The 14,213-nt window shown below is 46.2% G+C and overlaps 1 protein-coding gene across 1 annotated transcript in view; it reads left to right on the forward strand.

Moving 5' to 3' along the window:
* Positions 1-1,223: 1,223 nt before the first annotated feature.
* BFSP2 (beaded filament structural protein 2) overlaps positions 1,224-14,213 on the forward strand; it is a 65,845-nt gene continuing 52,855 nt past the window's right edge. Inside the window, exon 1 of the mRNA XM_065876857.1 lies at positions 1,224-1,761. Within this exon, the coding sequence (XP_065732929.1) occupies positions 1,273-1,761 (489 nt within the window). The 5' untranslated portion in view covers positions 1,224-1,272. The remainder of the gene's footprint in view (positions 1,762-14,213) is intronic.

Raw genomic sequence — 14,213 nt, forward strand, 5'->3', positions numbered from 1 at the left:
GATCATAGGACATGTGAAGATGCTTCTGGAGTTGTGCACTGTGCAGCCCAAATGTCAGTGCATGTCAACCCTGAACCTACCTCCTAAGGTCGAATTGAGAACTCAGTGAAGTAAAGCATGGAAATCTGCCCAGCACTGGATGGATTCAGCTGACCCCTTCCCCTTCTCTCCTCAAGGTACATTCCCACATTGCAGGATCTGGGGTAAATATCCAGCTCTGGGTTTTGGATACTTCATTTCTCTAGGATTAAACTTAAATGCAGTGGGTTTTAGTCCATTTTGTTATCCTGGGGCCTGCAAGATCCTTTCTGGATACTGAGAGCATGAGTTAAAGTCTAGAGGGTGTCATCCAATCCTAACTTGGAGCACCCTTAAAGATCTTACCAGAAAACCTCTTTGTTTTTATTTACTAGTTTTCTGGCAGTTGGGGAAACAGAGGTGTGGGGAACATCTGGAGCACAGTAGGTGGCTGACATGTGTGGGACCTGAATTTGCCCACGGTCCCTTGTCTAGTGCATGAGAGAGTTAATATAATTTCCAGGCCAGTGCATGGAAAATAAGGTCAAGAGAGGTGAAGCAGTGTGGCCAAGGTCAAGCAGCTGATGAATACACTGCGGGGGGGAGGGGGCAGGAAGGTGCCAGGGAGGGACCTCAAGCTGCTGCCGGGACTGAGGGAGGGGGCGAGAAGGAAGCAACAGCCTTACTTTGTTTCTCTGGAGTCCCTGGGGCTGCCTCCCACCAAGGCTGGTTCACAGCCATCTGCAGGCACACCTCCACAGTCACACACGCAACACAGATAAGGCTGGAGAGCCCTGACATCAGCCCTGGAACACCTGGAGTCAGTCCTGGCTCAGCCACTCGCTGCACTTGTGATCTAAGGTCTCTGAGCCTCAGTTTACTTATCTGTGAAGTGGGGCTGCTGGGTGCCTGCCTTGCCCTCTCAGGTAGCGAAATACACAAGCCCAGATGAGCCACCTTCACAGCCTGCGCTGATCCAGCCTCCCCACTACCCGCAGAAAAATCTAGGAGGTCACATGCACAGGCTGCACATGACCCTGTGGAGAACGCCTGAGGGCCTCTCTGCACACAGCCCTGGGGGTGCCGTTTCCCTTTCAGCTTGGTGAATGGTGGAAACTCATGGAAAACAGCAGACAAAGCAGCCCTGGCACAGGGAAGCTGCCAGAGAGGCCAAGTCACGGGGACGCTGGGGCTGGAAACCAAAAGCCACTGGGCTCTGCAAACCCACCAGGCACAGCAGAGGCAGAAGGGGCGATGAGCACAAGGCGAGTGGTGGTGGAGGCGCCCGCGGGGGCCAGCTCCAGCATGCCGCTCCAGAGGCACAAGGCACCCTTCAGGGGAGCACAGTCATCGTCCTCCCTGGATAGCCTCCCAGCCTCCAGGACTATTGCCGTGGGTGGTCTTGCCCGAACACCCAGGGTCTATGTAGGGATGACACCCAGTGGGTGCACAGGTGGCCTGGGTGCCCGCGTGACCCGCCGGGCCCTGGGCATCAGCAGCGTCTTCCTGCAGGGCCTGCGGAGCTCAGGCCTGGCCACGGCACCCACTCCAGGCCTGGAGAGGGACCTCAGTGCCGTCGAGGACCTGGGGGGTTGCCTGGTGGAATACATGGCCAAGGTGCACGCCCTTGAGAAAATCAGCCAGGAGTTGGAGGCACAGCTGCGGATGCACCTGGACAGCAAGGCCACGCGCTCAGAGAGCTGCAGTGCCCTCCGGGCTTCATGGACCAGCAGCTGCCAGCAGGTGAGTGCCTGGGAGAGGATGCTGACAGCTGCCTGCTGCACCTCTGGAGGGTCACTATCAGAGAGCAAGGGTGCCAAGGCAGGGGGCAGGGAAGTGAGTGGTCTGAGGCCAGAGAGACTGACCCTAACCCCTTACGCTTCCATGCTAAAACCGTTAATGACGATAACAAGAATAACAGGGCCCACAATTTACTGAGGTGTACTCGGGGCCAAGCCCATGCCAGGCCCTGTGCAGGCACTATCTCCTCTAGGGTTCAAAGCAATGCTGTGCAGAGGCTCATTCATTGATTGCATTCTTAGATGAAAAAACTGAGGCGCAAAGAAGTTATGTGCCCAAAATCACACAGCCAGTCGGGAGATGGAGCTGAGATTTGAACCTGAATTTTTCCAGGTCCAAAGCTTGCATTTGTCCCATCAGCCTGGGCTGACTCTGTAACCTTTGTGTTAAGAACGGGTTTTTACAGCCATTGTCAGATGGAATACCACTGAATGGATGTGGCATTAAAAACAATAGCTATTTGTAGTTTTTTAAGGAACCTCCATACTGATCTCCATAGTGGCTGTACCAATTCACATTCCCACCAGCAGTGCAAGAGTGTTCCCTTTTCTCCACACCCTCTCCAGCATTTACTGTTTCTAGATCTTTTGATGATGGCCATTCTGACTGGTGTGAGATCAGCTCAGTGCTTTGTGACCGCCTGGAGGGGTGGGATAGGGAGGGTGGGAGGGAGGGAGACACCAAGAGGGAAGAGATATGGGAACATATGTATATGTATAACTGATTCACTTTGTTATAAAGCAGAAACTAACACACCATTGTAAAGCAATTATACTCCAATAAAGATGTAAAACAAACAAACAAACAAAACAATAGCTAAATGGAGGTGTGTTCCTGTATCCATTTATACAGGGTTGTCCCATAGAAATCTGAGCCATGCAGGTCATTGACAAGTTTACTACCCACAGTAATAAAAGTAAAAAAAAACAGGTGAGGTTAATATTACTATATCTTATTTAACTCAAAATATTTTAAATGTTATTTCAACATGTAATCAATATAAAAAGTATTAATGAGATCATTTACATTCAAAGAGAACTTCTGCAATGATGGAAATGTCCTATATACTCACTGTCTAGTCTGGTAGCCACCAGCCACCTCTGGCTATTGAGCACTTGACCTGTGGCTAATGAGACTGAGGAGTTAACATTTTTCTTTCATTTTCATTCATTTAAATTTAAATAGCCACATGTGGCCAGTGGCTACCTTATTGGCCAGGGCAGGGCAGAGAAGTTTCCTCTCTGTCCCTTACTTGGTCAGGACCTGCTCTCCAGGGTGCTAAGCTCATCTGTCACATCTGCCTGCAGCCTGTGGTTCTGACGCTGGGGCCGCAGCCAGCTTTGCACAGCTCACCTGTCTCTTTGTGGGAGGCTAGCTTCTCTCCTCCCCAGCTCCCACAAATGCTGGCCTTGGCATCCCTCTGAGCTAAATCAGCCTCTAGCCCAGCCAGGAACTGCCAGCTCAGACCCTTCGCACCCTGGGGCACGCAGCACGCAGCCCACGAGGGGAGCTCACGGACTTTCATTCGTGTGTGGCTGGGTGATGCTGGGCACACACACTCAGGGGCTCCCCATTTGCCCCTCCTGCCTCCCACTTCACCCCAGGTTGCTTCTCCCCCACCATCAGCTGGTGCCTAGCTGACAGCACAGTACGCATGACACCCAACACTGTCCTCTTGGCTTTTCCCCAGAGCTGCTGTTCTGCTTGCATCCATCTATGCTGTGAGGAGAACCATCTTAGAGCAGTCCGGGGCCTTAAAGCTGGCAAATCTCAGCCAGCCATTCCTCCAGGATTCTCTCCAACAGTGCTGATTCCAAATATTTGTATCCTGTAAACCACCAGAACGCCCCTATTCCAATATTTCGATATTGGAATATTCCAATATTTCAGCATTTGCCAGAAAATTTCTTGCACTCAGATGTCACACTGACTTTTCACAAGAGGTCAGGCATCCCACTTTCTAGGTCAAAAAGTATGACCACAAAACCTAGTCCATACTCAACAGAGACTGACTTGGTCTGGCTCCAGAGGTTTGGGCAACTTTCCAAACTTCTTTGAGCCTCAGTTTCCTTATCTGTAAAATGGGTATAATAACGCTGTGGGTATTCCGCAAGTCCATATAGATAAATAAGTCGCATAGGTCCTGCCTGCAGGTAGGCTACAGATTAGAGAAGTGCACAGTGAGAGCAGTACAGGCACAGCGCTGTGGGCTGGATGCCAAGACAGTCAGCCCCCGAATGGGGGTCATTTTCCTTTCAGGTGACTCTAAGTGAGATTCTAGGTATGAATACAGAGTTCTCTTTTTCCTCTTTTATAAAACATGGACTTGAAGATACAGTTAGAACAACCTATAAAGTGGAGTTATTTCTGTATCACACAGCCCAGTCCTCCAGCCATGTTTAGCTCTGTTTCATCAAAGAGAAAAGAAAATTCTACATATCTGAGATAGACACATGATTTTTTTTCTGTTGCTGTTGCAAAACAGACCCACATTTGGCTCTAAGATGGCTTCGCTGATACCTGCTCTCCAACCCGTATTCTCCACCCCATCACCAGAATGCTCGTTTGGACATGCGCGATTTGACTGCATTATGTCCCTGCCCCAAACCCTCTGGGCTCCTCCTAAACAACAGGACACAATCCACAGCCCTGGGCTCAGTCCACAAGGCCCTTCCGAAGCCACCTCCATCCTAGCCACACCACCCACCTGGGAGGCCGTGAACACACCACATGCCCTCGACCTGGCTACTCCTCTGAGCTGCTTTCCTGCTCCTTCTGTGATCGCTTGGCAGCCTGCACATACATCCACTGCGGCAGCTACCATGTTGTCCTGTGTCATCTGCGTGTCTAGACCCTCACAGTCCAGGATCACTTAGACAAATAGAAAGGGCACAAGCTGGGGGTCAGGGGAACCTGCATTTGGCTGTTTGTTGGCTCTGCTACCTACTAGCTGGGTGGCTTTGCGTCAGTTACTTAACTTCTCTGAACTTGTTTCCTCATTTGCAATTTGGGGATCACTTTATCTGCTACACAGGGCTGTTAGGGGGTTAACTGAATGTAATGTATTTAGTAAAATCAGTGACTAACAGCCTAGAAATACATTCCTGGCACTACAGATACCTAGAGTAAAATCAGTGACTAACAGCCTAGAAATACATTTCTGGCACTACAGATACCTAGAGCCACGTACACGATCGATGCTCAATGATGAGCGGGACCTCCCTTCAAATCCTGGTTCTGCCACTCACATGGACCACCCACTCATCTGCTCCATGTCTCCCTTTCCCCGTCTTTGAAATGGACAAACACCTCACCAGTAGAATGGGCTGCTATGAGCATGAAATGAAATAAGATGTGAAAAGGGGCTGTGCACGTGCAGTGTGGCATCCTCAGTCAGAGCACTTGCCCCCGGGGGCTGGGCCTCTGGCCAAGGGCTTGCTGTTGGAGCCATGGCTCCCTTCAGGGCCTTCTTAGCAGAACTCCTACCCCCCCAACACCAACAGTGTCCTCTCGTCACCCAAGAACCTGGGGAGACAGCTCCCTCCTAAGCCCTCTCTGTCCCCAACCGTTGGCCCAACTTCTGGGCACTGAGAAACAACACCCTTCCCACTGAGGGGCAGGCCCCACTGCCTCCCTGCTCAGGAAGGACCCAACACCCCCCCAGGCCCTCTCCCCGTTCCCGGCCTAGAGCTCAGACCCCCGCACCTCCACAGCCCATTTATTTCAGGAAGGGTCGCCTCCTCCTCACGGAGTCTCAGAGGCAGCCACACGTGCTGGGGGTTGCTGGGATCCAGAAGCCGAAAACTCTTGTTTCTCTGCCCTCACTTGGACTTCTTGGCCTGGAGCTTCCTGCTCATCTTTCCAAACACCTGCCCCCGCATTCCTTACCCTTCACAACGCTCCCTTACCCTCGCCCCTTGGAAGCCCATTTTCCTCCATCTGCAACCACGTCCCCGCCCTTGTGCACCCAGCAGAACTCCTCACCCTTCAATCCAGTTCAATGGCACCTCTACTGTGAAGCCCTCCCTGACTTTTGACTCCTCAGGACCAGCACTGTGCTTGAGGCTTGGGATCAAGCTCTCAGTTACTGAGCCCTGAAGGGGCTGAATGGTGGTTGGGCACCTAGAGAGAAATGTCACCTCCTCCTTAGCCTGGGCCCCTAACACAATCCAACAGGGACCTCTGTCTCCCAAGAGCAGGTTGGGCTGCAAGTCCATTTCAGCGGCACGTTCTCAGACCAGGCTGCAGGAGCCATGGGGAAGTTCAGAACAAGTGACAAGCATGATTTCCTTTTATGTCCAACACTTCTGTAGCTGTTTGTGAAAAGAGAACTAAAGGTTGGAAGGGGACAGGGCAGTGTTAACTGAGAGCTCCCAGAGCCTTTCTGGGAAGGGGTCTCTCCCACCCCCACCAAGAGCTTTCACCCACCAACCGTGAGGAGACAAAGGCACATATTCAGAAAAACAAAGGTGAGAGGGGGAAAGAGATTGTTGCCACTGTGGGAAAAGCCACAGCATGGAAAGCAGCCCAGAACGGGGACTCAGGGGTTCACACCATAGCAGGGTCGGGAAAGCAACCTGAGGAAATTGTCTCCATCCTCTTTCACTGTATAAGTTTGTGAGCCTTGGAAGAACTAGGGTCAGAGTCAGGGCCAGCTTCACGGGTATGGGCCGAGTACAGCCCTATGGAACCTGAGCTCTGAAGGCCCCCAAAGTTGGGATTTAAGACTCAGTAGCCACCATCTTGAAACTCTCACTAGCTCTATCTTTGAATCTGTATTTTGTAAGTGAAGTCCAATGGCATGATGAAGCGTGTGTCAGGAACTTGGAGCCTTGGCTCAAACAGGGTCCCTGTCTCCCTGGGACAGTCAGGTCCCATGACCCCTGGAAACCCAAGGCCTCATCTGACCCTCCCCGCCTTGCCCCACCCCCAGCAGAGGCCTGGTCACAGGGGCGGGGAGGGTCAGGGTGGCATGTTGGGTGGGGTGCAGATCCAGGGCTGGCAGCACCATGGTACACTCAGCAGGCAACTGACAGGGAAAGGGTGAGCCTCTTGGCCTACACTAGATCCAGATGCCTACAGAGTAGCACTGAGGTTCAGTACTCTTGGGGGTCTCCTGTCCCCCATGGATTAGGGTGGCCAGTCTCTAGGAAAGGGAGATGCCTGGCTGGACTTCCCCATCCCTGGCCAGGGCCTGGCACCTCAGTCCAGTGGCTGGCAGGAAGGGTAATCCCTTAGTAGCGGGCCACACTGTGCCCCAAATCATGTAGCACAGCCCCCTGGGTGCCTTTGAGGGTTGCACCTGACCCTTGACTATCCCTATGCTCAAGGGATTGCAAGATTAAACAGCAAAAATGACCATGACAGGCCAAGAGAAAAACCAGGAAGAAAGGAAAATTTTAGTACCTTTAAAGCCCCCTTTCTCCTGCTTTTTGAACACGGAGCTCTATATTTTCATTTTGTACTGAGACCCACAAATTATGGAGCTGGTCCTAGTTAGAGTTAAATGTATATGAAGTTCCTTTTCAAGTCCAAATCTCTCTCTCTCTGTGACTCAGCTCTGTTAGACCCTCTCAGATATTGATACTTCTTCTAAGCAGTAAAAATGGAAGAATTCCCAGGTGGTGGCCACAGAGGCCAAGGAGGACCTGGGTACCAGCCCACTGCTCGGGTAAAAGGTGGTCCTTTCCCTCTCTGGCTTTGCTGAGTGCTCTGACTTTTCTTGCCAAGTGAATAATACTGATAATAAGCTCTGGCAGCAACATCAGGCCCTTTCATCCTCAAACAGGTCAAACACGAGGTTGGAATTAGCAGCCTCCCTTCCTTGGAGCTGCAGATAAAAGGAGAATGGGGACAGAGGAGGTGCAGCCACAGAGTCTCAAAGCACATGGAGCAGGCGGAGGCCAGGTCCGCCGAGATGCTGCCTGGGAAAGAAAAGGGAACGTGGCGGCTTAAATCTCCATCGAATTTAGGGGTCTCCATGGGAGAAACCAGTGGCTCACACCTCCAACAGCAGAGGCTGTCAGCTGGAGTACAGGAGAAATCAAAATTATTGAAAGGCAAGAGGATTAGAATTTTAAATGGGCTTGATCTGAATATTTTCCCTGCTCTCACAGTCCCTCTTTCTGTCCCTTGCAGAGAAAGAGACCCCATACTCTGGGGATCTACCTATTTGGGGAAATAGCTGGAAACTTAGGCAATCTAGGTCTGGGCCACGTTTCTCTCCCCACAGCACTTGTGGTCCTAGCAGGTTTTTAAATAAAAGATATGAGAAGAATCCTCCCCTCTGAATAAAATGAAAGGCAACAGGGTCATTGTTGTGATTCACAACCTGGTATCCCTGAAAGGGGGAGGGAGAAAGAACTGAGCAGTTTTAGAGCCTGCAAAAGCTTGAATGCATTTACCCAAGACAAACCACGCAGTCTACTGCTCAAGAAATACAATTTCTTTAGTGAGAGGAGGCCAGTAAGATAGTTACTCTGTTAGCCGGTCTATAAGGGACACTGAAGTATCATTAGAAATGTAATCATACAGAGGAAAATATATTGAGACTTCCTCTGAGGGAGAGTGCTGTGTAAGACTGAAAAAAGTCCTCCGAGGGAGCAGGGGAGGGGAAGGAGGCTTGAGGCTCTTGACTGAGTAATACAGGTGGTCAGTAAGCTGCTTTCTAAGAAAGGTGGTTTCCTGGGGGCTCTTGTTTTGCTGCATAGAGTGTCTGGGAGGGAGCAGAATTGCTAAAGAAATTAGGGGAGAGACTGAGTCCTGTTACTCGGGGCCTCTGTGCCCTTCCCATATGCCAAGCTCAGCCACTCTTAAATCTCTTAAGATCTGTTAAAATATGAGGTATGTTTTGAGGAAAGGGACAGAGAAATCTAGATAATTAAAAACAGAGGGTGTGCTGCAAAGACTGGGGATTATGAAACCAGAGAGCCCTGAGGTCAAACTCAGGTCTCACATGACCTCGAGGCAAGTTCTTCCTTGATCTCTGCATCTTGATACCTCATCTGGATAATGAGGATGTTTGGAGACTTTCTTGAATGATAAATTGTCTCTGAGAAGAAAACACTAGTGCCCTTCCTGCAGAAATTAAAAAGAAAGGGATGTGTACTATCTCTACTACTAGTAACATTGGTCAGAGGTAGTAGTCAATGCAATCAGAGAAGAGAAAGTGATCGGAAAGCACCAAGAACTGGAACAAAAAAGGGAAAATGCTGGTCTTTCTGGAGAGTCCAAAAGGTTCCATGTGACAATTTTACAACAAAAATTACATGATTTTAGTAAAGTAGCAGGTTATAAAAAGAAATAAAGATCAATGCCCCTCATATCTATAAACAACAAAAAAGGATATAATGGAAGAGAAAATCTCATTTATGATAGCAAAAACTAAAATGAAATACCTTTAAATAAACTTAACACGACATGTCCGGGACTCCCCTGGTGGTCCAGTGGTAAAAACTCCGCCTTCCAATGCAGGGGATGCGGGTTCGATCCCTGGTCAGGGAACTAAGAACCCACATGCCACGGGGCAACTAAGCCCACGCTCTACAACTACTGAGCTCGCATGCCTCAACTGAAGGGCCCGCATGCCACAACTACAGAGCCCACGCACCCTGAACCCCTTGCACAACAACTAGAGAGAGAAAACCCGCATGCCACAACTAGAGAAAAGCCCGCACGCTGCTACAACTAGAGAGAAGTCTGCATGCCACAACGAGGAGCCCACGCCACAGCTGAGACCCAATGCAGCCAAAAAAAAAAAAGAAGAAAATAAATGGGACTTCCCTGGTGAGGCAGTGGTCAAGAATCTGCCTGCCAATGCAGGGGACATGGGTTCGAGCCCTGGTCTGAGAAGATCCCACATGCCATGGAGCAACTAAGCCCATGCACCACAACTACTGAGCCTACGTGCCACAACTACTGAAGCCCACGTGCCTAGAACCCATGCTCTGCAACAAGAGAAGCCACCGCAATGAGAAGCCCACACATCACAACAAAGAGTAACCCCCACTCACTGCAACTAGAGAAAGCCCTTGCCCAGCAATGAAGACCCAATGCAGCCAAATAAATAAATAAATATTTTTAAAAAGAAAAGAAATGAAAAAGAAATGAATAAAATGAATAAGTATTTTTAAAAATGTCCAAAATCTATATAAGACTACAATAAAACCCTCCTGAAAGATACAAATGGAAAGAAATACCATGTGCTCAAATATAAAGACTCAATAGTATAAAGATGTCAGTTCTCTGTATTAATTTATAAATTTAATGCATTCCTAATTTTTAAAATACCACAGTTGTTTTTTCTTAGCAGTAGATGGGCTTATCATAAACTTCATTTGTAAGAACAAAAAGGCAAGAAGAGCCAAGAAGAAAAACTAAAAAAAGAGCAAGGGGAAGGGAAAGCACTCCCAGATAATAAAACATACTAGAAAGTCTCGATCATTAAAGCATTAAAGTACATGAGGGATAGGAAGGCCAATGGAACTTAAAACAAAATTTAAAAGTAGGACCCACTGTATATGCAAATTTAGTATTGTTAAAGGCAGCATCTGAAACCAATGGAGGACTTTTCAGCAAGTGGTATTCAGGAAACTGGATAGTCATAAGGAAAATAATAAAATAGGATCCATCCCTCACTGTATTCTAGGATCAATTCTAAATGCATCCTAGATTTAAATGTAAAAGAGGAAGCCGTGGGGCTTCCCTGGTGGCACAGTGGTTAAGAATCTGCCTGCCAATGCAGGGGACATGGTTCGAGCCCTGGTCCGGGAAGATCCCATGTGCCGCGGAGCAACTAAGCCCATGCACCACAACCACTGAAGCCCACGCGCCTAGAGCCCATGCTCTGCAACAACAGAAGCCACTGTAATGAGAAGACTGTGCACCGCAATGAAGAGTAGCCCCCGCTCACTGCAGCTAGAGAAAGTCCGCGTGCAGCAGCGAAGACCCAGTGCAGCCAAAAATAAATAAATTAATAAAAAAATAAAGAGGAAGCCATACAAAGCGAAATTCCTTTATAACTTGGCTGTGAGAACATTCATTCTTGATACAATTCAAAATCTAAAAGCAATTTATTGATTTTTTAAAATATTGATGCATTTGATTACCAAAATTTTTTTAAATTTTACATTGCCATATAACACCATAAGCAAAACTGAAAGATATATGGCAAACTAAAAAAGAAGTATTTGCAACTTAGAATATAAAGTGTTAATAGCCCTATTCTATAAACAGCATTTAAAATTTGAGGTTAAAAAAAAAAAGCTAGCAACACTCTCATTTTTAAATAAGCTAGAGATATAAAGAGACATTTGAAATTAAAATTAAATGAAAATGGTTCTTAACCATACAAAAGTTTGCTCAACTTCACTCATGATAGAGAAATACAAAAATAAAACAAAACCTACCTGAGATACCATTTTCACCTATCAGATTGGCAAAACTCCACAAATATGTCAATCTATTTTGTTGGTGAAGCTCCAGGGAAGCTCAGACAGTACTGATGGGAATAGAAGATGTTGCAACCACTTGTAGAGAAGAATTCGGCAATTTCTAGACAAATTTATATGCATTTATGTATATTGAATTTGATCCAGCAATCCCACTTCTAAGAATCTCTCCCAATGACACATTGGCAAAAACGTGAACAAGAAGTATGCATAAGGGCTTCCCTGGTGGCGCAGTGGTTGAGAGTCCGCCTGCTGATGCAGGGGACATGGGTTTATTCCCTGGTCCAGGAGGATCCCACATGGCGCGGAGCAGCTGGGCCCGTGAGCCATGGCCGCTAAGCCTGCGTGTCCAGAGCCTGTGCTCCGCAACGGGAGAGGCCACAACAGTGAGAGGCCCGCGTACCGCAAAAAAAAATAAAAAAGAAGTATGCATAAGACTATTTATTTCAACCCTACGAATAATGGCAAAAGACAGGAAACAACCCAAATACCTATCAATAGGGGACTAGTTGAATATGCAATGATAAATCCACAAAAGGTATGAGGAATAGCTCTGTAACTATTATGGAATGATCACTTCCAGGATATATTGTTGAGTTAAAAAGCAAGGTGGAGAGAATATGTATGTCATTCTACCACTTACCTAAGAAAGGGGAAGGGATATAAGTCACTTCATGTCATACGTATTTGCTTATAATGGAAAAAAATACCATAATGTTTTTAAATGATCACTTACAGGAGGAGGGTAGAGGGAAAAGGAATAGACACTAGAGTTGTTTTAACTTATCTTTTTATGTGGAGATACTTTGGAACCATGCAAATATTTTACAGAATTATAAAACAAAATTAAGTCTTAAAAAGAAAACCCTAAAAATCAAAAAGAAAAGGAAACAAATGAATCCAACAATGTATCAAATTTATGGTATAATTACCCAGAGAAGAAATATTCCAAGTGACTTTTAAAATCACAGTAATTTGACTGTACATCCCTAAGGGGGATACAAAAGAGTACTGCAAAAAGAATCTTAAATCATTTCAGACATCATGTTGTCGGTGATAGGTTGGTATTATTGTGACCCTGTGAGGGGTGGGGGGGGTGGGTGGGTGCATGTACTGTGAGATAAAGCAAAAGAGTAACTATATATTTGTGTCATTGAGAACTAAGACTTTTAGTGTAGGTGAAAGGAGACACAGTTATAAGGCTGATAAAGTTTAGTGACAATTCTTTAGTCCTGAATTTGAATTGGAATTATCAGTATAAAACCATGGTGTATGTCAACATAAAATAAATATATACCCTAGCTCTGGTCAGTGAAAAGACCTAGAAACAATGTCCAACGCAGCAGTACTGAGCATTTTCAGCCTCAGATTTTGGTCTCTAACCACCATCTTTCACTACAAGAACAGAAGAAGCTCCTTAGAGAAATGGCTAGATCCAGGTTTGGGGGCAGGAAATGTACAAGATGAGTCTGAGAACCCAAGAAAACTATAAAGAACTACTAGAGTCACATTAAAAGACTTAAGAGCCAATTTGAATAAGCTCCCACTAATCAAAGATGTCTAAGGGTCAATAAGGAATATTAACTACAATAGATTGAGACATATCAAATATGTTTAAATCTATGAGTTCAGTATTAAATCCCTCCCTGCCAAATCCCACTAATTTGTTACCTTGGAGTCTGCTGGGGAACCACCCCATTTTTTGGAAACTGGTAGATAATGAGAAAGAACCAGGCATTCTTCCTGTCTTTCCTATAAGACCTGTAGGTACATCATGGTTTAAAAAAAAAAAAAAAAGAGAGGAAGTGTCTTTTTGTAGAAGTATTACAGCTAAAAAAAAAAAAAAAGTAATTATTAATTTTATTTATGTGTATCACTAAAAATAATTCTTAAAACAGAATTTGAATGTCACCACTTTGCAACCATAATAAAATAATGGATCTAAGCAATAACAATCATCAAATAGCTACTAATCTCACAAAAAGAGAGACCAGCAGATGTGCACCTCCTGGTGGAGTTCACACCACCACCTGTGAAGTAGTCTTGCCAAAAAAAAAAGAAAAGAAAATTGCAAGGGATTAAGCCTCAAGATAGAACTACTAGTTTACAGGAAATACAAAAGGTCAGATGAACATGTTAATTGACACCATGGGGATGAAATCAGCAAATCCTGACTGTGGGAAACTACAGGGCTAAATATTCAATTTTTTCAACAAGCAAAAATTGTGAGGGGAAAAAAGAGAGATGGGTGGGAGGAGGGGGTATCTATAAATTAAAAGAGATTAAACTGACATATCAACCCATTAACCCATTGAAATGGACATTATTTGGACCACTATTCAAGGAAACTGTTAAAAAATACATCAGATAATTGAGGAAAGAGGCACTGGATATTTGATGATATCGAGGAATTGTTATTAACTTTTAGGCGCTATGTTATTTTTAGCTTTGTAGAAGTTATGTCGTTTTCTTAAAGCATCTTCATAATTTAGCAATACCATACTGAAATATCTGAAGAAGAAATAATATGATATCTAGGATTTGTTTAAAATAATCTGGGGTGGGGGCTTCCCTGGTGGCACAGTAGTTGAGAGTCCGCCTGCCGACGCAGGGGACACGGGTTCGTGCCCTGGTCCGGGAAGATCCCACATGCCACGGAGCGGCTGGGCCCATGAGCCATGGCCGCTGAGCCTGTGCGTCCGGAGCCTGTGCTCTGCAACAGGAGAGGCCACAACAGTGAGAGGCCCACGTACCACAAAAAAAATAAAAATAAAAAATAAATAAAGTTAAATTAATTAAATAAATAAATTAAATAATCTGGGGTGGGAAGGAAATGTGAGGGGATATTGGTGAAAATAGGCCATGCATTTATAATCATTGAAGCTGGTGGTGGTTATATGGGGGTCCATTATACCATTCTTTCTTTTTATATATGTTTGAAATTTT

Source organism: Phocoena phocoena, chromosome 4 (assembly GCF_963924675.1).
Source record: "Phocoena phocoena chromosome 4, mPhoPho1.1, whole genome shotgun sequence".
Classification (NCBI taxonomy): domain Eukaryota; kingdom Metazoa; phylum Chordata; class Mammalia; order Artiodactyla; family Phocoenidae; genus Phocoena; species Phocoena phocoena.